Source organism: Mesoplodon mirus (genome assembly GCF_964341445.2).
Source record: "Mesoplodon mirus genome assembly, chromosome: 5".
In the NCBI taxonomy this organism is placed as follows: domain Eukaryota; kingdom Metazoa; phylum Chordata; class Mammalia; order Artiodactyla; family Ziphiidae; genus Mesoplodon; species Mesoplodon mirus.
Window position 1 is genome coordinate 39,678,935 of NC_138980.1, and position 24,217 is coordinate 39,703,151.

General features: G+C 50.7%; 2 protein-coding genes across 7 annotated transcripts in view; one reads left to right on the forward strand and one right to left on the reverse strand.

Moving 5' to 3' along the window:
- The window catches only part of PDE4A (phosphodiesterase 4A), a gene marked incomplete at its 5' end in the record, with an annotated part of 47,691 nt that extends 42,960 nt beyond the window's left edge, over positions 1-4,731 (forward strand). For all 5 annotated transcript variants that reach the window (XM_082623922.1, XM_082623925.1, XM_082623921.1 and 2 more), the window contains one exon: positions 2,110-4,731. In XM_082623922.1, coding sequence (XP_082480048.1) covers positions 2,110-2,790 — 681 coding nt within the window. In that variant the 3' untranslated portion in view covers positions 2,791-4,731. The remainder of the gene's footprint in view (positions 1-2,109) is intronic.
- An 11,474-nt stretch (positions 4,732-16,205) lies between these two features.
- Positions 16,206-23,898, reverse strand: KEAP1 (kelch like ECH associated protein 1). Of its 2 annotated transcripts, none has more exons than XM_082622119.1 (6): positions 23,374-23,898; positions 20,622-21,307; positions 18,513-19,198; positions 17,027-17,232; positions 16,572-16,748; positions 16,206-16,413 (listed from the first exon to the last, which is right to left on the reverse strand). In XM_082622119.1, the coding sequence occupies exons 2-6, from the start codon at positions 21,258-21,260 to the stop codon at positions 16,247-16,249; spliced, it is 1,875 nt and encodes a 624-aa protein (XP_082478245.1). In that variant the 5' UTR covers positions 21,261-21,307; positions 23,374-23,898; the 3' UTR covers positions 16,206-16,246. The 2 variants fall into 2 exon arrangements, with proteins under 2 accessions (XP_082478245.1, XP_082478244.1); XM_082622118.1 differs by lacking the exon at positions 23,374-23,898 and adding an exon at positions 22,979-23,076.
- Positions 23,899-24,217: the final 319 nt, after the last annotated feature.

Genomic DNA, 24,217 nt, shown 5'->3' on the forward strand with positions numbered 1-24,217 from the left:
CTCTGGACTCATAAGTTGTAGATTTGCACCCAGATAGTTGTAACTCGTTTGTAGCAACTGCCATAACATCAGTAATGACACTTACCCGGCCCTTAGTTACAGACTTCGTGTCCTTTCAGCCTCTCGGTTTCCCTATAACCTGGCCACTCATTTTGTGCCTGAGTTTTGGTGGAGTTTGTTGTTGTTGTTTGGCCACGCCACGTGGCATGTGGGATCTTAGTTCCCTGACCAGGGATTGAACCCGTGCCCCCCAGCAGTGGAAGTGTGGAGTCTTAACCACTGGACCACCAGGGAAGTCCCTTGGTGGATTTTGAAATGAAGTTAAATGACTCGTCTTCATCACGTGCCTTTTTAATTTAACGAGAGGGACAGAAGCACAGTCTCGTAAAAGACAACACTGAAGTGTGAATATGAGAGTTTCTCACTCTCCCTGCTTCCAGCCTCCTCCCTGGTGAGACCTCCTCTTCCCAGTTCGGTGTGTATGCCCTTCCCATCCAGGGTTATGCATCCTCAACACTGTTGGCATTTGGCGCTGGATCATTCTTTGTGGTGGGACCATCCTGTGCATTGTAGGGTGTTGAGCAGCATCCCTGGCCTCCACTCACTAGATGCCAGGAACACCCTCCCCTTCCTGCGGTAACAACCAAAAATATCTCCAAACACTTCCACATGTTCCCAGAGCATGCACATAGCCCCAAACCCCTGATGAAAACCAGTTTTGCTTGTTTTATTATGTATTTATGTTCACAAGCAACTTAATAGCAATAGTTTGTGGGTTTAGCTTTTTAAAAAAATATAAACTGGGGCTTCCCTGTTGGAGCAGTGGTTGAGAGTCTGCCTGCCGACGCAGGGGACACGGGTTCGTGCCCTGGTCCGGGAAGATCCCACATGCCGTGGAGCGGCTAGGCCCGTGAGCCATGGCCGCTGAGGCTGCGTGTCTGGAGCCTGTGCTCCGCAACAGGAGAGGCCACAAGAGTGAGAGGCCCGCATACCGAAAAAAAAAAAAAAAAATATATATATATATATATATATAAACTATCAATGTATACCTTTTTTTGGGGGGGGGGTGGCACTGCATGGCTTGCAGGATCTTAGTTCCCCGACCAGGGATTGAACCTGGGCCCTTGGCAGTGAAAGTGCGGAGTCCTAACCATTGGACCGCCAGGGAATCCCAATGTATACCTAGTTTTATACAGCTTGCCTTTTCTTTCCAAAAATGGCTTGGAGATCTGTCCACATTATTACACATAGATTAAGCTTACCCTTTTTCACTACTGTATGGTATTCCCACAGAGACAGATGGATAATGGTTCGTGTAGTGATTGCTCTGTTGGTGGACATATAAGTGTTTATTAGTTAGGAATTCTCAGTGACTCAAACAGGATAAAGCTTTATTGGTTGGTTGGTTTGTTTTCTCTTATGTAAGGAAAGTCTGGAGAAAGGAAATTTGGCTCTCTGTGGCTCCACATAGTTGGCAGGCACCCCAGAACTTTTAGTGTTTCTCTTCTGTCATGCGAAGCTTGGGACTTCTCTCCTCAGAGATGTCTCTTGTGGTCACAGATGCTGTTGAAGCTCCAACCATTCCTCCCTGGAATGTCAGGGAACTAAGATCCCACATGCCGCATGGTGTGGCCAAAAAAAATAATAAGAACTTAAAAAATATAAACGAATTCCCAACTGATGTATATATGGAGGTGTTTCCAGTTTTTGTTTGCATCTCATACGTATTTTTTTTCTTTTTTTCTTACTTGTGCAAGAGTTTTTCCAGGGTGGCTCTGGAGAAGCAAGATTGCTGGGTCCAAGGGTATCAACATCTTTTTTTTTTTTTTTTTTTTGCCACACCACGCAGCATGTGGGATCTTTGGGACTTCCGTGGTGGCCCAGTGGTTGGGTCTTCACCTTCCAACGCGGGGGTTGGTGTGGGTTCGATCCCTGGTCGGGGAGCTAGGATCCCACATGCCTCGTGGCCAAGGAACCAAGACATAGAACAGAGGCAATATTGTAACAAATTCAATAAAACTTAAAAATTTTTTTTTATTAGATCCCGCAGTATGCGGTGCCATCTGCACCAGCAGATCCCTGGTTTATTCTTCCTTCTCCCTCCCTCAGGTGGGTTTCATCGACTACATTGTACACCCTCTGTGGGAGACGTGGGCCGACTTGGTTCACCCAGATGCCCAAGAGATCCTGGACACTTTGGAGGACAACCGGGACTGGTACTACAGCGCCATTCGGCAGAGCCCATCGCCACCACCCGAGGAGGAGCCCGGGGGACCAGGCCACCCCCCTCCACCGGATAAGTTCCAGTTTGAGCTGACGCTGGAGGAGGAAGAAGAGGAGGAGGTGTCCATTGCCCCAGGTGCAACTGAAATGCAGGAATTGTCCACCGCCCAGGATGTGTTCCCAGCTGAGGAACCGTTGGAGGTCGATGGCCAGGACCAGTCTACGGAGGTGGAGGTAGAGGAAATGTACTTGACACAGCAAGCAGACCCAGCAGATAGTGTGGCTAAGGGTCAGGACGCGTCCACGCCCCCAGATGCATCTGTAGGCTGCAGCAGCCCCCCTGCCCTGTCTCCTGAGAGCCTCCCTCTGCCTGTCTTGAGGACCCCGCCCCCTCCAGAGGAGGACCCGGGCCTTCTGGGCCTCCCCTCCACGGCGGCCGAGGTGGGGGCCCAAAAAGAGGATCAGGCTGCCAAAAGGGCGTGCTGCGCCTGCACAGGAACATCGGGCGAGGATCCATCCACACTCCCAGCTCCTGGAGGGTGGGGGTCAGCTGGAGGCCCTACCTGAGCCTCAGCCTCTACACCCTGTTGGCCTCCCTGCGTCCCGCCACCACCATCACCCCCCCACCTCCTCCACTGCCTCAAAGACTCTTGGGCCTCCTGAGAAAAAAGAAAACAGAAAAGTGGGGTTTTTTCTCTTTTCTTTTTTTCCCCTTTCCCCCCACCCCCTCCCATGGGGCCTCTTTTTGGAGGTGGGGGCTGGGGGACAAGGGGCTGAGGTCCCGGAAGGGATTTTATTTTTGGAATTTTAATTGTTACATTTTTAGAAAAAAAACAAAAAACAAAAAACAAAAAAGCCCAGGATGAAACACAGCAACTGTAGATGCTCCTGTTCCCAGCTCCTCTCGGCCAGCTCCAACCCCCTCCTCTGATCCACCCCCGCTTCCCCCCTGCCCCAGGTTCCAGGCTCAGTCTTCCGGCCTCTTCGGGCTCTTCACCTGGTGTAGGGTCTCCCTCCAGACTTTTCTTCTGAATTTGGGAGGGTCTCTAGAACCCAGCCAGGAATAGCCATTCTGGGCAGGGCCTCTGGGGGCGGGGAGGGGGCGCCCCATGAGCTCTCTGCCCTCCCCCCCAGAAGTCTTCAGCCTCATTTTGCACAAACCTGGCAATACTGACTTGGGGGATGGGCAGGGGGGAGATGGGGGGATTTTAGGAGGCAGGGGTAGGGTGTTGGAGGGACATTCACACCACCTACCTGGGGTCTGAGGTTTGAGGAGGGTGTGATCCACCTACCCCCTGCACCGGCCACCCCTTTCCCCTTCCAGTCTGGTTTCCGTTTGAATTTTCTCCGTTTGCGGGGGCGGAGGATGGCTTGGAGCCGCACCCCTCCTTCCAGCTGCTTCTCCTCTTGTTTCTGCCTTAATGATTCCCACGGCCATAGGAGGGGGGGTTGCAGTGGCTCCCACCTGCACCTTGGGTGGAGTAGGGCCAGGCCTGGAGCCCCCATCGTGGGCACAGCCCCCTCCCCAGCATCCTCCTGCCCCCCCTCCCCGACTCTTTGCCCTAGGAGGAAGCAATAACGGTGTACACCCACGTCCCCTTTCTGGGCAGCCCTTCCCACCCTGGCAACCAAGGTCATCTCTCCTTTGCCCGCACCTTGCCAAGCCTCCCCCTCTACCCCCAGCTCTTCCCCCAAGCAATACGACAGACAGATGCAAGGCCATTTTTCTCCAAGCCATGGGGGGCTGTTTGGAAAGAAAGACCCCCTCTTCCCCTTCCGCTCTGCCCCTCAGCCTGGCTCTGCAGCTGCGCAGGACCGGCCTCTCTCTCTCATTTCTCGCCCCTCCAGTTCGGAGCACACGGTACTGTAGGCCCCAGCTCCCCCCAGCCTTCCATCTGTCTGTCCTTCCCTGTGGGGAGTACCACCCGCTCCCACCCCCATGATGCTGTACAGGGTTCATTTTTGTAGCGAAAGTAGTTTCAGTCCCAGCCGGCCACCGGAGTGGGCCTTTTTTTTTTTTTTTTTTTTTGGTTTTCCTTCTTTCTTTGTTTCTTTTCTTTCTTTCTTTCTTCTTTTTTTTTTTGTACATACTGTAAGGTTGGTTTGTAAATTATTCTACAGAGGCAAAAAGGGAAAATAAACTTGCCCTTCCCCCGCTGACTCAGGGGAAGGAGGGGTTGGGGGTCTCCCGATGGGAGCCTCCATTCCTGCTGTATTATACAAACTGTACCATAGGCCCCGGAAGTGTGGACTCAGCGCTGTTGTTGAACAGCGAGTCATGTCATCAGAGGGGGTGAGGGAGGACTGCGCAGAGCCTGCACCTCCCCCGGCCCCAGGGCCAGGAGTGATTGGCAACTGGGGACAGGGACCCCGGGGGGCGGCGCGGGGGGAGTCAGTACCCCCTTGAGCTGCTCGAGTGTTGTCCACTTTGATGATCAGTCAGTTGGTCTGCTGATCGATACTCAATCCTTCGATCTTGTCTCCAATTAAACCGAGGCTTTCACCGATCTTCCTGGCTGATGTGGCTTCCTTTCCCATCCTGTTTCTCAAGGTGTGTGTCTCTCTCGCTATCTGTCTGGGGAGGGGTGGGGAAAATGAGCGGGCTCTGTCCCTGACCCTTCCCAAGCAGATAGAACTTGAAGGGGGTGCAGATAGTTCGGTGGGAGGCAGCCCCCTGGCCTGGGCCAGGTTCAGGCACAGGGGCTGCAGGTTGTAAAGTGGAGGTTCAGACCACACAGTTTTTGGAGGCCAGCAGACCCAGGTAAGCCTTGTTTCTCTCACGTGGAGCATATCTGACGCAACTCGGGTTCTCCTGGTACCACAAAGTCATTCCTGGAAACCTGACTGACCCCCGCCTCCAACGTCTGGTTGCCAGGTCATGATAAAAGCTCTTGGATCAAATTCTGCCCTGCAGACATTAAACTTGATTTATTAGCGCAAGAGAATTTACATCTGTAAGTTCCATGAATTCTGGCCATGATAGTGTTGCAGCCCTCGAGGCTGCATTAAAACAAAACCAAAACAAACAAACAAACTTGACTATCCTAAAGCCTGTGAACCTTACGATGTATATCAGGCAAGCTGAATCCTCCACGTTCACATAGGACCAGCTTGGGATTTCAGCTCTGTTTTTCCCACGAGTTCATACAAGATCGGGGAGCTAGTGAGTCTCAGATATTTTAACCAATCCACATAATTGAATACTGTTAACTCCACCCCTGGGAGCCCATTTTTCCAACCTTTATCAGCCTAATTAACAAGCCCCGATTTCACCAATAAAACTTTTCTGCCATTCATTATGCTAATGAGCAAAACTTCCCTTGTGAATAGAGATAAAGATGGAGGAAGTGTTTGTGATGCAGATTTTCAGATTAGAATATGGGCTGCCTCTGGTGTGTAATAAACAGAGATACACACTGTACACACACAGTCCTTAAGTGGTTAAGCACAGTGGGACCAGTATATATTCACAGCATGTGTCTTCTGAAACAAAATGATGGCAGCTTGGGACTTCACTGGTGGTCCAGTGATTAAGAATCTGCCTTCCAATGCAGGGGATGCGGGTTCGATCCCTGGTCGGGGGAACTAAGATCCCACATGCTACGAGACAACTAAGCCCGCATGCTTTAGGGCCCGAGAGCCATAACTAGAGAGCCCGCGTGCCGCAACAAAGAACCTGCACATCACAACTAAGACCCGACCAAGCCAAATAAAAAATACTGAAGAAAAAAAGAAAGACGGCAGCTTCCCTGGATCTGAGGATAGGCCGACCCACCTACTCTGCTGTTTGTCTCTAGTGACCAAGGACTGGTTTGGATCCCATTTCTAGCTGTGTGACCTTGGGCGTGATCTCTCTGACCTGCAATTGTTTCATTTATAAAATGCGGTTAACAAAAGTTCCAGACTAGAGAGGGGTGTCCAGTGAAACTTTCTGTGATGATGAGGATGTTCTATGTCTGCGCTATCCAATAAGGTAGCCACTAGCCATACGTGGCTATTAAGCACCTGAAATGTGGCTAGTGCAATTGAACTAGAGTTTTACTTTTCCTTTATATTAAGTAGCCACGTTTAACCAATGGCTACTATATCTGACTGCAGTATTGGCACTTAAGCGAGAGAGTTAATGTAGAGGGTTTAATGTATACAAAGTTTCTCCTGCTTGACTTTGGCTTAAAGATTCATAGTAGATATCCTGGGCCAGAGGAGCAGGGGCCAGCCTGGACCCAGGGGGGGAGGAGCAAAGCTGAAAAACTAGGTAGAAGTTTCCAGGGAATCTGAATTTTGCGCAAGAAGCAACGAGGAGACACAGTTGTTTTCCCGAGGGTGTTTCAAAGGGAAGCAGAGTCGGGGAAAGGGTGTCGGGCTGGGGGTCAGGAGGCGACAGTATCAATCCCAGCCTGCAGGGGTTAGGTGGGTGGCTCTGGGTGAGCCTTCTTGCTCTGGGCCTCAGTTTTCCCAAGTGTAAAAGGGTAGGAGTGATGTCCCACATGCCTCCTGAGTTGGGACTTGGTGACAGTCTGAGAATGTGGGTCAAAGGATAGAGGTGGCATGTGACTGTCTGCTGGCTCTTTAAAATTCTCCTGTTGGGGAGTTCATCTTTCCTCAGGGAAAGGTGGCCAGGGGCAGAGAAGCCCTGTAATCTGAACAGGACAGGGGGCCCTGGGAAGGGGTGGAGTCAGTTCATTCTTTGAAGTTGACATCAGCCACTTGCAGGCTGCAGGGGTCTGGGGCAAATGGCTCCACCTCGCCCAGCCTTTAGAGGGCTCTGCCCTATGCTAAACCCATTACTCAGATTATTTTATCAACTTTCCAACTGTTCTTGAGATATGTACTATCATTTTGCAGATGAGGAAACTGAGGCTGAGAAGTGATCTCACAGTGTTGAGAAAATTCAGGGAAATAAGGCAGGGATCTCACTTCACCCAATGCCTGTTTGACAATGATACCTGCCTGGTACTTTTATATTATTATTGCTATTTTAGTTCACATGCACAAAATCCTGAGATGTGGGTAATATTTCTCCCTCTTTCTCAGCATAAAAATATATGGAAGTAAAATGAAGAGAAGACAGTTTTCTTTTATTCACCTATTGGCAAATAATGAAAAGATGGACCATCCAGGGTGGGCAAAGCACTTTCATAGCTCGTTAGTGCTGGTAGAAATGAGCACATACAGCTTTCCAGGAGTGGTCTGGCAATATTTATCAAAAACATAACCGTGCATGCATTTTGACGCAGACGTTGCACTTTTAAAAATATTTATCCTAAAGAACCAGTTGTTGCTCACGTCGGCAGCACATATACTAAAATTGGAACCATACAGAGAAGATTAGCATGGCCCCTGCACAAGGATGACACGCAAATTCGTGAAGCATTCCATATTTTTGCAAATCAAAACTACAGTGAGGTATCGCCTCACACCAGTCAGAATGGCCATTATCAAAAAATCTACGAACATATGCTGGAAAGGGTGTGGAGAAAAGGGAACCCTTTTACACTGTTGGTGAGAATGTAAATTGATACAGCCACTATGGAGAACAGTATGGAGGTTCCTTAAAAAACTAAAAATAGAACTACCATATGACCAAGCAATCCCAATACTGGGCATATACCCTGAGAAAACCATAATTCAAAAAGACACGTGCACCCCAACGTTCATTGCAGCACTGTTTACAATAGCCAGGACATGGAAACAAACTAAATGCCCAGCGGGGCTTCCCTGGTGGCGCAGTGGTTAAGAATCCTCCTGCCAATGCAGGGGACACGGGTTCGAGCCCTGGCTGAGGAAGATCCCACATGACGCAGAGCAATGAAGCCCGTGCACCACAACTACTGAGCCTGCACTTTAGAGCCCGCGCGCCACAACTACTGAAGCCCGCGGGCCTAGAGCCCGTGCTCTGCAACAAGAGAAGCCACAACAATGAGGAGCCCGTGCACCACAACGAAGACCCAACACAGCCAAAAATAAAAACAAATAAATTTATTTTTAAAATGTCCAGGGACTTCCCTGGTGGCCCAGGTGTTAAGAATCCGCCTGCCAATGCAGGCGACACGGGTTCGAGCCCTAGTCCGGGAAGATCCCACATGCCGTGGAGCAACTAAGCCTGTGTGCCACAGTTACTGAGCTTGTGTGCCACAACTACTGAAGCCCACACGCCTAGAGCCCGTGCTCCACAACAAGAGAAGCCACTGCAATGAGAAGCCAGTGCACCACAATGAAGACCCAACACAGCCAAAAATAAATTAATTAAATAAATTTTAAAAAAATGTCCAACGATAGATGAATAAAGAAGATGTGGTATGTATATACAATGGAATATTACTCAGCCATAGAAAGGAACGAAATTGGGTCATTTGTAGAGATGTGGGTGGACTTAGAGTCTGTCATACTGACTGAAGTAAGCCAGAAAGAGAAAAATATTGTATTTTAACGCATATATGTGGCATCTAGAAAAATGGTACAGATGAACCTATTTGTAGGGCAGGAATAGCAACGTAGATGTAGAGAACTGACATGTGGACACATTGGGGGAAGGGAAGGGTGGGACGAATTGGGAGATTAGGTGTGACATAAATACACTACCAGGAGTAAAATAGCTAGTAGGAACCTGCTGTATAGCACAGGGAGCTCAGCTTAGTGCTCTGTGACGACCTAGATGGATGGGATGGGGGGAGGGAGGGAGATCCAAGAGGGAGGGGATATAGATATATATACAGCTGATTCGCTTCATTGTACAGCAGAAACTAACACAACACTGTAAAGCAATTTTACTCCAATAAAAAAGTTTGCAAAGAAAGAAGAACCAGTTGGATGAAAACCTAAAGTTGCAGGTACCAAATGCCCATTCTAGTGCTGGTCGGAATAGTGAAGAATTGTTAAGAACCCAGATGTCCAACACTAGGTAGTCATGAAATTATGCTTCCTGTATGATGGAGTAATATGCACTTATTAAAAACAATGAGGTGGGACTTCCCTGGTGGCACAGTGGTTAAGAATCTGCTTACCAATGCAGGGGACACAGGTTCGATCCCTGGCCCGGGAAGATCCCACATGCCGCAGAGCAACTAAGCCCATGCGCCACAGCTACTGAGCCTGCGCTCTAGAGCCCGTGAGCCACAACTACTGAGCCCTTGTGCCACAACTACTGAAGCCTACACGCCTAGAGCCCATGCTCCACAAGAAGAGAAGCCACTGCAATGAGAAGCCTGCGCACCACAACGAAGAGTAGCCCCCACTCGCTGCAAGTAGAGAAAGCCCGTGCGCAGCAACAAAGACCCAACACAGCCCAAAATAAATAGATAAAATAAATAATAATTTAAAAATAAAATATAATAAATATAAATAAATAAAAATAAAAACAATGAGGTGGGTCTGTATTTACTGAAATGACAAGATGTTCACAATGAGAAGAGCAGGCTTCAAAATGTTTTGCATGGGCTTCCCTGGTGGCGCAGTGGTTAAGAATCCATCTGCCAATGCAGGGAACACAGGTTCAAGCCCTGGTCGGGGAATTTCCCACATGCCAAGGAGCAACTAAGGTCAAGCGCCACAACTACTGAGCCTGCACTCTAGAGCCCACGGGCCACAACTACTGAAGCCCACGTGCCTAGAGCCCATGCTCTGCAACAAGCCCCCACTCACAGCAACTAGAGAAAGCCCCTGCGCAGAAATTAAGACCCAATGCAGCCAAAAATAAATAAATAAATAAAAATAAAAATTTTTTAAATGTTCTGCTTTATACCACCCTACATATCTGCATAGAAAAAGCAGCTTGTTCATCAAAATATTTACAGTCTCCAGTGAATGGATTAAAAGACACTGGTGTTTTCTGTTCTGTAGTCTTGAATGTTTTCTGAATTTTTGCAATGAACATGTATTACTTTCATAATCAAGGGGAAGTTATTTCATAATCAGAGGAAAGACATAGCCAGTATTTGTTATCTGGGAGCCACAGAAGCATAGTAGATAAGCACACAGACTCTGTATTCTGGTCGGGACTCTGCCAGTTAATGACTGAGTTAGTTTGAGTAGATTACTTACTCATGCTGTGCTTCAGTTTCCCTCGCTGTAAAATGCAAATAATAACAGTTCAGGTTTGCCAGGCGATTACCATGTGCCAGGCACTGTTTTACATAAATTATTGCACTTAGCTCTCGTAACAGCCGTGCTAAGTAGGTACTGTTCTATAAAATGGGTCACAGGCGAGGAAGGAGTTAGGACTAGGCGTTCGAACCCCCGTGCACCCCCCAGAGTGGATCTGAGGAACTGCAGCAGGCAGGAAGGTGCGCGGCGCGTAGACTGGGAAGAAGGCGTGCCAAAGTCGCGCGGGAGATTTTCTTCCCCGAGCTACGACTGGCTGTCGTAGCTGTCATTAGCCAATAAAGCAGCCAATGAGAGGCGCGGCCGCTTCGCTTTTCGAACCGGATGACCGAGGGAGCCGAGGAGCTTGGACCGAGGCAGGTGCGACGAACCCTGAGGCGGGTGAGCGTACCTGGCGTCACTCCCTTCCTGAGAGAGACCCCAGCGCCGTTCCCATTTTCTTAGGGAGACCCCGGCGTCATCCCCCTTTCCTGAGAGTACCCTAGCGTCATTCCTGCCGTATTGAGGGGGACTCCAGCATCCTCTCGCCCTCCTAAAGTGAGCCCTAGTAGCGTCTCTTCTTTCTGAGAGCGACGCCAGAGTCGTTCCCACTTCTTTAGGGAACCCTGGTGTCAGGCCCCTTGCTGATGGGGCCCCAGCATTATCCTTCCTGAGGGAGACCGACCCTGGCGTCACCCCCTCTTCTTGAGGGGTCCCCTCCTATGTCATCCTGTCCGAAGGGGACCCCCAGGGTCATACTTCCCCCCTTCCTCAAGGGTCCCCGTATTGCTCCTCCTTCCTGAGAAGGGGTCTGGCATTGTTCCCTCCCTTCCTGAGGGTTTGTCGTCATTGCCATCCCCACACCCTGAAAGGACCCATCATCCCCCTTCTCTCTGAGGGTAATCTCTTCCTCCCTTGCAATTCGAGAAGGACCCCGGCAAGGGCTTCGGTGGTCCCCGTACATGAGAAGTCCCAAAGCCCCCCTCCTGCGCTTTTCTATCCCCAGCTGGGGAGAGGGAGAAGGCAAGACTCAAATCACCCTCAAAATGTTTGGGGGCGGGGGAGTGAAACTAGCTGATAAAGGAACTCACCATGTCACATGAGAAATTGTTTAAGGAACTGGGGCTGTTTCTCCTAAAATGGGAGCTGGAGGAAGGATCTAAAGCTGCCTTAAAATATTTATCAAGTGCTTCTCACAGCTCCTGACATCACCAGCAGGTACTTATTCAGCAACAGGATATATGCAGGCTGTTACCTGAAAGAGGGATTACTCTGTTCCATGACGTTCCAAGGTATCTGATGATAACAGGTAAAGAAAGGTCAAAAGGGCTTCTTGGGTTGAACTAAAATCGTAACAGGCTAAGTAGCTCTACTCTTGCACAGAGCTGGCAAAATCCACACCGTTGGAGAAGCATCTGCATGCCCTCACCAATTCCATTTAATCTCAAATGTTTATCATACATCCATTGTGACCAAGAATTCATCTACTCAACATTCAAATATGGGTAGAGCTCCTGTTGTGTGCCAGTAAATAAAATGGTGAACAAGACGAAGAATAGAAGAATAATTATGAATACAAGGCAAAAAAATACATTGTTTATGACTTCTGCAAGCTACTTTTTCCTAGAGCACTTCTCAGGGTTTCTGGTTGTACATTATTAAAATACAAATAACTGTCCACCCCTCACCGCCCTTGACCATAGGCTACAGGAGGGCAGAAACCATGTCTCCTGCTCCCAGTTGTATCTACACAGGGTCTGGAATATGGTAGGCACTGAAATATTTGTTGTTCCCGCCTCATCTCTTGACTTGGTGAATCCTCAGAGGAACTGGGAGATGGTCAGAGACGGTTATATATGATCAGTAAGGGAGACACATGGGCTAGAAACGAAAGAGAATCCACCTGCGATAGCTGAGACTTAAGAAAGAAACACCAACTCCTTGGCTAATGCTATTAATCTTTCCTGACCCTGAAGCTGAGGGCAAGTGAAGGCAAAGAGGTAGCTGACGTCAGCATCGGGCTGCAGTTTCGAATTTCCCACAAATGTTGTCTAAATCAACTGAATAAATCCCAGGGGATCCTGGGATGTGTAGTCTGAAAAGTGTTCCTGGGTGTCCGGCTTAAAATTTGGTGTAATAAAAACAAAGTTACAATGCTGAGGTGTGGATTTGGTGCTGGTGCTCACAGGAGGGAGAGTCCTTGTTTATTTATAAAAATATAATTTTTCCAGGAGTTTTGAAGAATGCTGATTTTTTTAAAAATAGGAACAAGCCAAAACCAGGGCATTCTACACTCTGGGGCTTCTCCAATCTTGCTCCTTTTCTTCTCTGGAAATAGTTCCGTTTTTTACCCAAAGGCCCACAAGAGGGTGCTGCACTCCTTTTAGGCCACACTTCCTGCATCAACCCTGAGGGTCTTGGGGAGCTACAAAACCATCATAAAATAAGACAGGTGGGTTGGTGAAAGCACTGATTTTTTCACAGGTAATGAGAGCCGGTGAGGAATTTTAAGTAATGCAGGTTTAGTGCTCTGAGGTAATAAAATGTTATCATTATCATTCTGACTTTGAAAACCTCAATAATTCAAATTAATGTTAGCATTTCAGGTTTCTAGTACTTATCTCATTCCTAGTCAGTAATACTACATTTATTGTATTCTTACTGTGTGCCAGGTGCTAGATACTGTTACTATTCCCCATTTTACAGAGGAGGAAAATGAGGCCCAGAGAGGATTTGCACCTAGTAAGTGACAGATATGGGTCTCAAAACTAGTCTTTTTTCTCTATTCTTTTTTCTTTTAATTTTCTTAAATTCTATCTTCTGCAATACTGTATATTCCCACTAACATTTATATTTTAAAACCAGGATCCCTAGTGTTCTCCTTACTTGTTGCAAGTAATAAATACTTCCTTCACCCAATTAAAAAACAAACGCACCAGAATACACTCCCAAGGGAGAAGATAGTCCTTGAATTGAAGGTATGTTGTATTGCACAAAGCAAGGTACTCTAGCATCCAGAACTACAGTGGCCTTCACAGAGCTGAAAGTTACCCTAGACTTGTCCAGTTAATTAAGAGTGGGAAGTTACTTGCTCATCATCACTATGAGTTCATCCTTTCACCTTCATCTTTGTTTTCTCTTTCTATACGGGAACTTCCTCTTAGCTTATAAACATGCTTTGTCTTCTGAATCTTAAAAGCAAAACCCCAAACCCTCCCTGAACCCTTCGTTCCTCTCTAGCTGTCATGTGTACTTTCTTTGCCTCTTCTCACCCAAATGTCTCAAAAGAGATATTCCTTCTTTCAGCATCCTTCACTGATTCAGTGTTAAATCCTCGGCAACAGTGCCTGTTCTAAAGAGGCACTCAATAAACATTTGCAGAATCTATTGCTTTACCCTCACAATTCTACCAAAATCGTTCTTAGTAAGCTTACTTTCCAATCGCCAAATCCAGTGAGCATTTGAAGGTCTCTTTCTGAACCACTTTGTATTTAATAGTGTGATTCTTTTAAACTTTTTGTGCTCAAATTTTTCACCACTCGGCTTCTGTGACACTGTACATTTCTTAGTTTTTCTCACAATTTTCTACTGCTGTTGTGCTTCTATCGGGCCTTCTCTTACTTCCTTCTCCTTAAATGTTGTTTCTCAGAATTTGCCTTTAACCCATTATTCTTGTTCTATGCCAATGTCTCCAAATGTGGTCCCTGGACGAGCAGCTTCAGCATCAACTGGGAACTTGTTAGAAATGCAGTTTCTTGGCACCCACCTATTGAATGAGAGACATCTAGAAAATTCAACACCCATTTATGATTTTAAAAAAGATGTAGCAGGGCTTCCCTGGTGGCGCAGTGGTTGAGAGTCTGCCTGCTGATGCAGGGGACCCGGGTTCGTGCCCCGGTCCGGGAGGATCCCACATGCGCGCGGAGCGGCTGGGCCCGTGAGCCATGGCTGCTGAGCCTGCGCGTCCGGAGCCTGTGCTCCGCAATGGGAGAGGCCACAACAGGGAGAGGCCCGCGTACCGCAAAAAAAAAAAAAAAAAAAGATGTAGCAAACTAGGTATAGGAGGGAGCTTCCTGAACTCGATAAAGTTTCCAGCAAAACTTAAGGCACAGATTACAGAAAATGTTTTGGCAAGTATCAGAATTAATGGTGGAACATTAGAAGCAGTCACCTTAGAGTTAGAAGACAACTATGCCCACTATTACCATTACTAATCAAAATTGTATAGAATGTCTTAGCTAATGCTGTAAGACAAGGAAAAGAAATGAGTTGTAGAACTATTGGAAAGATGACAAATAAATATCAGTATTTGTAGATGACTATCTGCTAAAAAAAAAAGATACTAGAAAGCAGCTGGCAGAAGATCAATACATCTATATCAACAACTTCCCCATAACAGAAATATCAATTTAAAAGGATGAGTAAAGATCTCATTGACAAGAGCAGCAAGGCCTATAAAACTCCCGTAAAACCCACTGCAAGCCCTTTGTGGAGAAATTATAAAGCTTTCCTGAAGGACAGCAAAGTCTTCACTAAATAGACAGATATACCAAGTTCATGAACAGAGAGACCTAATATAAAAATTGTTTTCTCCCCAACTGGATACTTTTTAAAAAATATATTATTTTTATTGATATTAGTATTTTTTAATAAATTTATTTTTGGCTGTGTTAGGTCTTCATTGCTGCGTGCGGGCTGCTGCGAGCGGGGGCTACTCTTCATTGCGGTGCGCGGGCTTCTCATTGTGGTGGCTTCTCTTGTTGCTCGTGGCAGGGAAGGAATCAAATGTTTCCTCTAAGCTGTTTGGAAGAACCTGTGAAATCCCCAATAGTTGAGACCATACTTCATTCTTCTTTCCTCCACTCCCCCAGCACGAACAGAGTTGACTTGCAGAAGAAAAGATCCAGACCACATACTCCATGCACACATATAGTTCAGAAGGAACCAGGCTGTTGAACCCTTTGCCTAAGAAAATTCTCAAGAACCCCTTTGTCCCAGGCACCTAAATACAATAAAAGGCTCAGTCTACATTATTGAAGTGTATAAAGATGACGGATGAACTTTCACGGAATTTGGAAGGTGTGCTGGGGATAGTCTGCCTTAAAATATAAACTGTTCGCATGTGCAATTAACCTCAGGGAGCCCTAGGAGATGAGTCAAGGAGTTGGGTCACTGTCTGCAAAGCAGCTAAAAGTGACAAAGTGAGCCCTGTGTGGCTTGCCCATGGGGAGAAAGATAACCTACATATCAAAATTCAACGGGCCGAGATAACAAACTGGTTTCAAATCCAAGCCCTAAATCAAAGACTTGAGTGCATTTCAGGAGAAGAGTCCTTCCTCTCCCACTGGTTCAAGACCTCCAGCTGAGAGCCCGGGTGGAAGACACTAGTTAGTTTGTTCTTTATTTTCAATGGAAAGTTACAGGGTTACTTATCAACAAAATGACTGTCCAGGGCAGCGATACCCAATGGTTTCTATGTACAGGCCCATCCCCGGGGTCCACACCTCTGCAGGGGCCTCAGCCCCTGAGGCCTCAGTTGGCTCCTTCCCAGGCCTCCAAGAACCAATCACGAAGATGCAGGGAACAAAAACCAGCCTGTCCTCGGCACCTGCTTTCATCCCAAAGGGAGGTGGTGGCTGCTGGTGTGGGACCCAGGCCTGGTCTCGGGGTAGCAGGTGTAGGGGCCTCTCCCTGGGGGGCCCGCCCTTCCCCCACCCACCTCCCGGGCAGGCTCTCTTGGACATTCCTGGGACTACTCTGATGGGCTCAGGGGTTCCCATTCTGGCCTTTTCTTTCGAGTTGTCATTTTAACACTGAGGCATCCCAGCCTCCCATCCTGGAGGACAAGCATTTGCTCTGTAGCCTTTTCTTTTGTCCCTGTTTTTGTACAAAGACGACAGTACTCTGGATTGGAACATTTTTTTGCCCAAGAAACAAAAGTGGCTCAACAGGTACAGTTCTGCTGGTCAATCTGCTTCCGGCAGGGTTCCATGGTGACAGCGACACCAACTCCACTCCGGCCAGATGTCATGCAGGTCACCTCGCTCCAGGTGTCCGTGTCTGGGTCGTAACACTCCACGCTGTCCAAGAACGTGTGACCGTCGTAGCCTCCTGCAGGGAGAGCAGAAGGGATGGTTGCTCCCTCCGAGGGCAGGGGGAAAAAAAGGAGAAGAAACCACAAGATGCCTTCCTGCCAGGATTGGAGCCTGCCCCTAAAAGATGGGGTTAGGTAGGCTTCTCCACCCAGGCCCCCACCCCCAGGGCCTCACCGAGAACATAGATTCTTCCCTGGTGCACAGTAATTCCCAGAGCGCTTCGCCGATGCTTCATGGGGGCTACAAAAGTCCACGTTTCTGTCTCCACGTCGTAGCGTTCCACGCTGTTCAGCTGGTCCTGACCATCGTAGCCCCCCGCAGCATAGATGCAGTTGTGCAGGACGCAAACTCCTAAGTGGTACCACGCAGAGAGGGTGACTCTGGGGCCTGGCCTTGCAGGCCCCAGCCACCACCTTCTTGGGCGGAGGGACCCTCTCCTCCCCCTTCTCCCCTTTCCCGAGTAACCCTTTAGAAACAAAGCCGGGAGAGAAGAGCATGGACTCTATCAGAATCTAGCTCTCCTGTGTGTACCACGGGGTTTAAGGCTGAAACAGGAGGCCTGGCCGAGTTTCATGCCCAGGGGTGGGAGGGTGTTCCTCTTCTCTCCCCTCCCCGCAGCCCCTGCGCACCTGCCCCACTTCGGATGGTGTTCATGGGTGTGATCATTCGCCACTCGTTTCTCTCTGGGTAGTAACACTCAGCTGAGTTAAGACGGTTCGTCCCGTCAAAGCCCCCGACCGCGTAGAGTAGACGGTTGAGGACAGCCACTCCCACCCCGATCCTTCGTGTCAGCATTGGGGCCACCAAGTGCCACTCATCCCGCTCTGGCTCATACCTGCAACGACATAATAACAATGACAACAGCAACCACAGCTGACCTGGAACACTAACCCCCACTGATATTCTGCTACGTCTTTAGGCACTTGAACTCTTTAATTCTCACAAGGATTCCCCAAAACACAAGTTATCAGTAGGTCCATTTTCCAGATGAGGAAACTGAGGTTCACAGCCACCATCTGCTCAAGGTCACATGCACATCTGTTGGACCCCAATGGCTCCATCATACTGCCTGTGCTGAGTGTTACGTGTTATCTCACCAAAGCCCCACACAGCCTGGTGGGGAAAGGAGTCCTCGCTATCGTCCCCCACCTCACAGATGACAAGACAGAGGCACAGAGAGGTGAGATGGCATACCCAGGGTCACCCAGGAAGTGGCAGACCTGGGGTTTGATCCAGCTCTCTTGGACACCCAGAACCCCAGTCCTAACAACTAGGCTACCCTCTGGCATGGTTCTTCTCAAAGTATGATGCTCAAAGACGGAGTAACCATATGTCCCAGTTGGCCCAGGCACTTCCAGTTCAGGCCTGTGCTCCTGGAATAATTCATAGGGCCCCTTTTTTTCTCGAAAGTGGCCTGCTGAGGGTGATGCATCATCTCATGACCCTATTCACAGACCGTGTACATTAGAAGCCTCTGGGGTGTTGTTTAAAATTCCTACTCCCCAGCCTCACTCCAAATCCACCAATGCCAGATCTCCAGCATCCCCTGTCGTGGGCCGGGGAGTCTGTTTTAACAAGTTCCAGGTGAGAACTGTATTCTGGCTCACACCTCTGGAAAACAAGAAGGCAGAGGACTAGGCTATAGGAGGGTCAAAAGCCCAAAATACTTGGCCTCTAAACACAGGGTCACCACGCACAGTTGTGCAGACTGTGTATTGCACAAGGGCACCACATCTAAGGGGGGACCTACCATGTAACAGGCCTCATACATATGTTTATGACAACAATCTGTGGACAGATGGCAGTGAGGTGTCATGTTTTAACAAAATTAGCACATTACAACAATTTCAAACTGATGAAACTTTTTCGAAAGCTGCATAAAGTTGCTGTGTGCATTTGTGGTGGCCCTGTAAACAGTTCCCAGGCCCAGACACATCATCCAAGGTCACGACCATAAATCTCCCAGGAGTTTAGCTTCACCTTGAGGCTTCCACTCCCTGGAGGCAAGGCACAGAGAAAAGCACTCAACAACAGGGGGCACCCCCAGATCCCAATGGCTTGGGACATGTCAGCAGTGGAACCCTTGGAGCCCACCCTCCAGACGCCGCCACTCACCTCTCCACACTGTTGTGATGGATACAGCCATGGGAGCCGCCGACAGCATAGATGTGCCCATCGATGACCCCAACCCCGATTCGGTTTCGAGGTACGCTCATGGAGGCGCAGGGCGACCACTGGTTGGTCATGGGGTTGTAGCAGTCCAGGGCGCTGGAGTCGGTGTTGCCGTCGGGGGAGTTGTTCCGGCCACCCACGGCATACAGCAGCCCGCCTACCACACAGCCCGCCAGCCCGCTCCTTGGCACCTGCAGGTCCGCCAACCGGAGCCAGGAGCCGTCACTGGGGTTGTAGGCCTCCAAGTAGCTGAGTGACTGGCGGAAGTAACCGCCAGCCGTGTAGATGAGCCGGCCCACCTTGGGCGCCCGGCAGGGCATCACCTGTGTGGGCTTGTGCAGGGTGAGCTCCTGGAAAATCTTCACCAGGTAGTCCTTGCAGCGGGAGTCCGACTGCAGGATCTCGCACTTCTGCAGCTGCATCTGCAGGAAGTGGGGTGTGAGCGAGTGGCAGCGCACAGCCCGCAGCAGCGCCTGCACGTAGAAGCGCCGCTGCTCGCAGTCGTACTTGACCCAGTTGATGCAGGCGTGGAAGACCTCGGACTCGCAGCGCACGTTCAGATCGTCCCGGCTGATGAGGGTCACCAGCTGGCAGTGGGACAGGTTGAAGAACTCCTCTTGCTTGGCCACCTGCAGAGGGCATTTGTGTGATGGGCTGACTTACATGTCTCTCTCCACCTCCCCACCCCCACAGCCCACCCTTCAACAGTGCTATGACCTTGGACAAGTCACTCAACCTGCCTCTGACGACCTCAGCTTCCTCAGGTGTGAAATGGGGCTTTGAATAGTATGAACCTCACAGTTTGTGAGGATCAAATGAGTTACATTACATGAGCCAAGCGTGTAGTACATAAGTACTCAGGTAAATGGGCAAGGACACAATGTACCATGTACGTTTCTGTATGATTTTGTATTTGAACTATAAGAACGTTACCCTTTTCTTTTAAGGAAATTACTTTTCAAAATAACAGACAGACTACAAAGGCAATAGCAATAGGATATTCTAGAAAGAAAAAAAAGCTCAGGCTCGAAGAAAACAGCCTGAGTTGCAACTTCGGCCCACTACTTTCTAACTGTGTGACTTTGGGCAAAGACCTGAAACATTCGAGGTCTTGGTTTCCTTCCTCCATAAAAAGGGGATTAAATTAGTAGCTATCTCATAGCAGGGCTACTCCTAGGGTAAATACTTCTTGCCAGGCACTGGTCTATATAAATAATTTCAGTCACCCCACATAAGCGGGTTCCCAATTTTCTGGTACCCCCAAGCCCATGCAATCCCTTGAAACCAATGCTGTGCAGGTCAGTGGGAGAGCCTTGCTTTTGGACTGCCCTCCTGGAAGCCACAGGCCTTAGGACTAATGCCAGAGCTTCTTGGGGCATGTGGACAACCCCCAAGGTGGTAGAGAAGAAGAGGAGTGGGGATCAGGGTAGTGTCCACCCCAGCCGGTCCCAGCCACTGGAGGATGGCTTTGAAAACTTCCAAGAAGGCACTCCAAAGCATACCTCCCCCTAGGAGAGCTGGGAAGATTCAGTGATTTAAAGGATGAAAATCACTCAGAACAGGGGCTGGCCCACAGCAAGTGCTCAACAAGCACTTATTTTCTCTATTCACAACTTCCTCCACTTAAAAATGAAAATGAAACAAAGAATAGTGCAAGGACAACACTCCGTGGACGAAAGAAAACATGTGTAAGGGTCATACTTGCAGTCAACAGCATGTCATGGGTGTTCAAAATACTGGCTGACTGACTGAAAGGTCGGGCCCTGCTCAGCACACCAGGGTGGAACTGCCAACATATTCACTGCACCCTATCCCCACCTTTGACCCCAGAGAGACCAGGGGGCCCAGAAACCCATGAAGACCTCACTTTCCTCGCTGTTTCCCAGAGTTGCCCCAAATATGTAGACTAGGAAACCAGAACCCCATTTTTCTCGAGCTCCTTGCCTTGACCCTTCACATCTTAAGGGGAGACAGTGATGACTACCTGTCTGTTCCCTGGTCCTTCTGATGCTGCTCCCAAGCCCTGGCTCCATGTCCCCTCCCCTTGCTCACCTCCCCAAAGTGCATGTAGATGTACTCTCGGGCACGCTGGTGCAGCTCGGTACAGCCGATCTGCTCGGCGAAGTTGGCGATGCCAATGGCGTTGCTGGGATCCAGCTGCTGCACCAGGAAGTCGCTGCAGGCGCGGACCACGCTGTCAATCTGGTACATGACGGCACCATTCATGACATGGAGCACACACTTCTCGCCCATGGAGATGGAGGCCGTGTAGGCGAACTCAATGAGGCGCTCCATGACCTTGGGGTGGATGCCCTCAATGGACACCACCTCCATGCCCTGCTCCCGCAGCCCATTGGTGAACATGGCCTTGAAGACGGGGCTGGATGAGGCCAGCACCACCTTGTGGGCCATGAACTGGGCGGCTGGTGCATCCTGGTACTTGACCTGCAGTGTGACATCACACAGCTGCTGGCTGAGCCGCAGTTCGTTCATGATGCCGAAGGCCTGCTTGGTGTGATCCTCCAGGGTGTAGCTAAAGGTGCGGTTGCCGTGCTGGGAGGGCGTCACCTCGGCCTTGCACTCGGTGGAGGCGTACATCACCGTGTCCCCTGCCCCCTCAGGGCGCTGTGACCTCAGGGGCAGGAATTGGGTGTGGGCCCCAGCCCCACTAGGCCCGGGTTCCAGCTGCATGAGGTTCCAGGTGACAAGGGACAACACCACCACTGGCACTCAGGGGCCTAGAGGAGGGAGAGCACAGGGCTGGGGGGAGGGCCTGGGGCCAGGCCTTCTTTTCTAAGATAAAGTAACTCCTAGACCAGTTTTCCTTCCTAAGCACAGGTGAAGCAGTGTGCATTTGCACTCCCTACCTGCCCCATGGCCTCACCAGCCCAAGGGTCCATCCTAAATCATAGGTCAGATGGTGTCCCTCCCCTGCTCAGAATCCCCCTACATCTCCCTGTGGCATGAAGAATAAAACCAAACTCTTCAATGGCTTGCAAAGCCCTTCACAGTCAGCTCCTGTCCACCTCTTCCCTTTGCTCATTCTGTTCCAGCTCTCTGGTGGCCCCTCCCTTCCTAGGACATGTCCAACTCATTCCTTCATTCACCTCACCAACATTTATTGAGCACCTATTGTGTGCCAGGCACTGTTCTAGGCACTGGGGACACAGCAGTGACCAAGACAGACATGCACTGTGCCCTGCTGGAGCTGACACTGGGGAGGGAAGGGTCATAAGTAAAATAAGCAAGACTGGAGCAGAAACTGGGGTTATGAAGAAAATGACAACAGCATTGGGACAGTGTGATATGCGGGCAGTTTTTTTTAAGTCAAGTAGTCCAGGCCTCTGTTGGAGCTGAGACCAGAAGGGTGAACGTATGAAGAAGCTGGGGGTGGGAGTTAGTGTTCCAGGCAGAGGGAACAGCAAGTGCAAAGGCTCAGATGCAGAATGATGAGAGACAATCTAGAGAATCAGGGAGGAGTGTAATGAGAGAGACTGACTAGTGAAGAGAGGCTTTTGGTGAACCCTGTGGAGTCTGGAGGGCCAGGGCATGAGTTATGTTCTGAAAAGTCCTGCGGGGAGTGGCGGGGGAGGGGATCTGCAAGAGGCTCCCTGGGTTCTTCATCTTATCTTTCTCTGGGCTCGACTCAGAGTCACCTCCTCCCTGTTTTATTTCCATCACAGCACTTGTCAGGAATGGAAAGGAGCTCCTTTGCTTGCTTGTTGAAGGATGGCCTGTCCCTCTGGCCCTGAGCCCCAGGCTTCAGAGGGCAGGTAGACCTGTGTAGGTCAGGGTTATGCCCACCCTCTCATGTGCCTACCCTGCATCCTGCCTGGGGCCTGGCACCCCGCAGGGTTCTGTAAACTGTGGCTGGCTGACTGCCCACTCCACTGTCCCTGCCAGAGCACCCTCCTCCACTGGGCCCTGGATGCCGCTTGGCCGCCTCTCCCCGGCCGAGACCCAGGCCTGCCCCTCGGTCTTTGGCCAATGGGTCAACGGTGCCCCCTGGGCACCGGGCACTTCCCCCCAAGAAGCGGTAAGTGGGGGACTGCGCATGTCCCGCCTGAGCCGCCAAGGCCTGGAGAAGGGAGGAAGTGACCCCGCCGCGGCCTCTCCACTGCCAGCCCCAAGGCGCAGACCAAGCCCCCCAACGCCCCGGGGTCCCCGGGCCTCCGTCCGAGCGGCGCTCCCTGGGCCTCTCGCTCGGCTTGTGTCGCTCCCGGGCCACCCCGCGAGTCGCGCCGTCCAACAAAAGGACAGGACTCGAGCCGCGCCCTCCTGGCCCTCAGCGGAGCCGCGGGAACCCCGAGACCGGTCCCGCATCTCCCGGTTCTCCGGCCCCCGGGCACGGCCGCAGGGCGCTCACGGCCCGTGGCGCCCTCAGCCCGGGCGCAGGCCGCCCCACTCACCCCGCCATGGCCGCGCTCGGGCTCCGCCTCCGTCGCCCAGGCCCGGGCGCCTCCATCGCAGTGCGCAGGGGGGAGGCGCGGAACGCGCGCAGGTCACCATGACTAAGCAGAGCCGGGCGCCGGCCGTGTCAGAATAAAAGTCCCCGCGGTCCCAGGCCTCCCGCGGCGGGGCCGCTCCCCCCCTCACCCGCCGACGCTAGCTGTCGCCCTGTTGCGCAGCCCCAGCGCGGCGACCACAGCGCAGGTCATTGCGGCGGGGCCAAGGACCGCAGCGCACCCAGCCGCGTGTTCGGAGCCGCGGAGAATCAGAGCCCCAGGTTCGAGGCCCAGCGCTTCCCCGCCACCAGGGATCAGTGGGCACCCCTCCCCGCCGCTGCCGCCGCCGGCGCGCTCACCTGCGTCTCTGCGTAGCCTCCGCTACTCTCGCCGCGGGGTGGCGATGCCAGGGTGCGGCGGTGGCTCCGGGGACGGTGGTGCCACCCGCGCACCTAGCTTCCGGGAAGCCCGAGGGGCCGTGGCCCGGTCGGGCACGGCTCCCGCCTAACCTTCACTGTCAGGGTCCCGCGGGCGCTTCCGCCGTATGGGGGGCCTAGGCTTTGGGGCGGCGGGGCCTGCGGGATTGCGGCCATCGAATGGGGGGCAGCCTCGGGACGCCCGGGAAGGAGGCAGGGAGAGGGCTCAGCGGGGAAGGAGTCGCGATTCCCCGCCCTTCCCGCAGGTGCCCTGAGCGAGGAATGGGGCGTCGGGCGAGGGCGCACACCCGGCCCGTCCCTCCTTCGCAGCCCCTTCCATCCGCCGGGTTTCGTCGTGTCAGCGCAGGTCTGCTCTCCACGACCTGTCCTCCCTTTAACTCCACACAGTGCAGGCCTCACATTAAGGCGGCCGCAGGATCCAGCCAGAATTGTCTACCTACTTGGATTTGCATTGTCTTTATTTTTTATCTCCAGTCTGGAGGTGCGTGGAGCTCGCGGGCGGGCATTCGAACAACGGCTCTACCGCTCTCTAGCTCTGTGCTGGTGGGCTCATAATTTAACCTCTCCATGCTTCAGTTTCCTCCCTGTAAAATGTTAATACCTGCTAGGTTATCGGGAGAACTAAAGGAGAACGCTTTAGTAAATATGGATTGTTATTTTGCATGGCAAGTGATACTGATTTGCCACTTATGCTGTTTGTGGCATGAAGTTAGTTTTTAAGTAAATGTATTTAAGTTTTTAAAAAAGAGTCCACCTATATGAAACA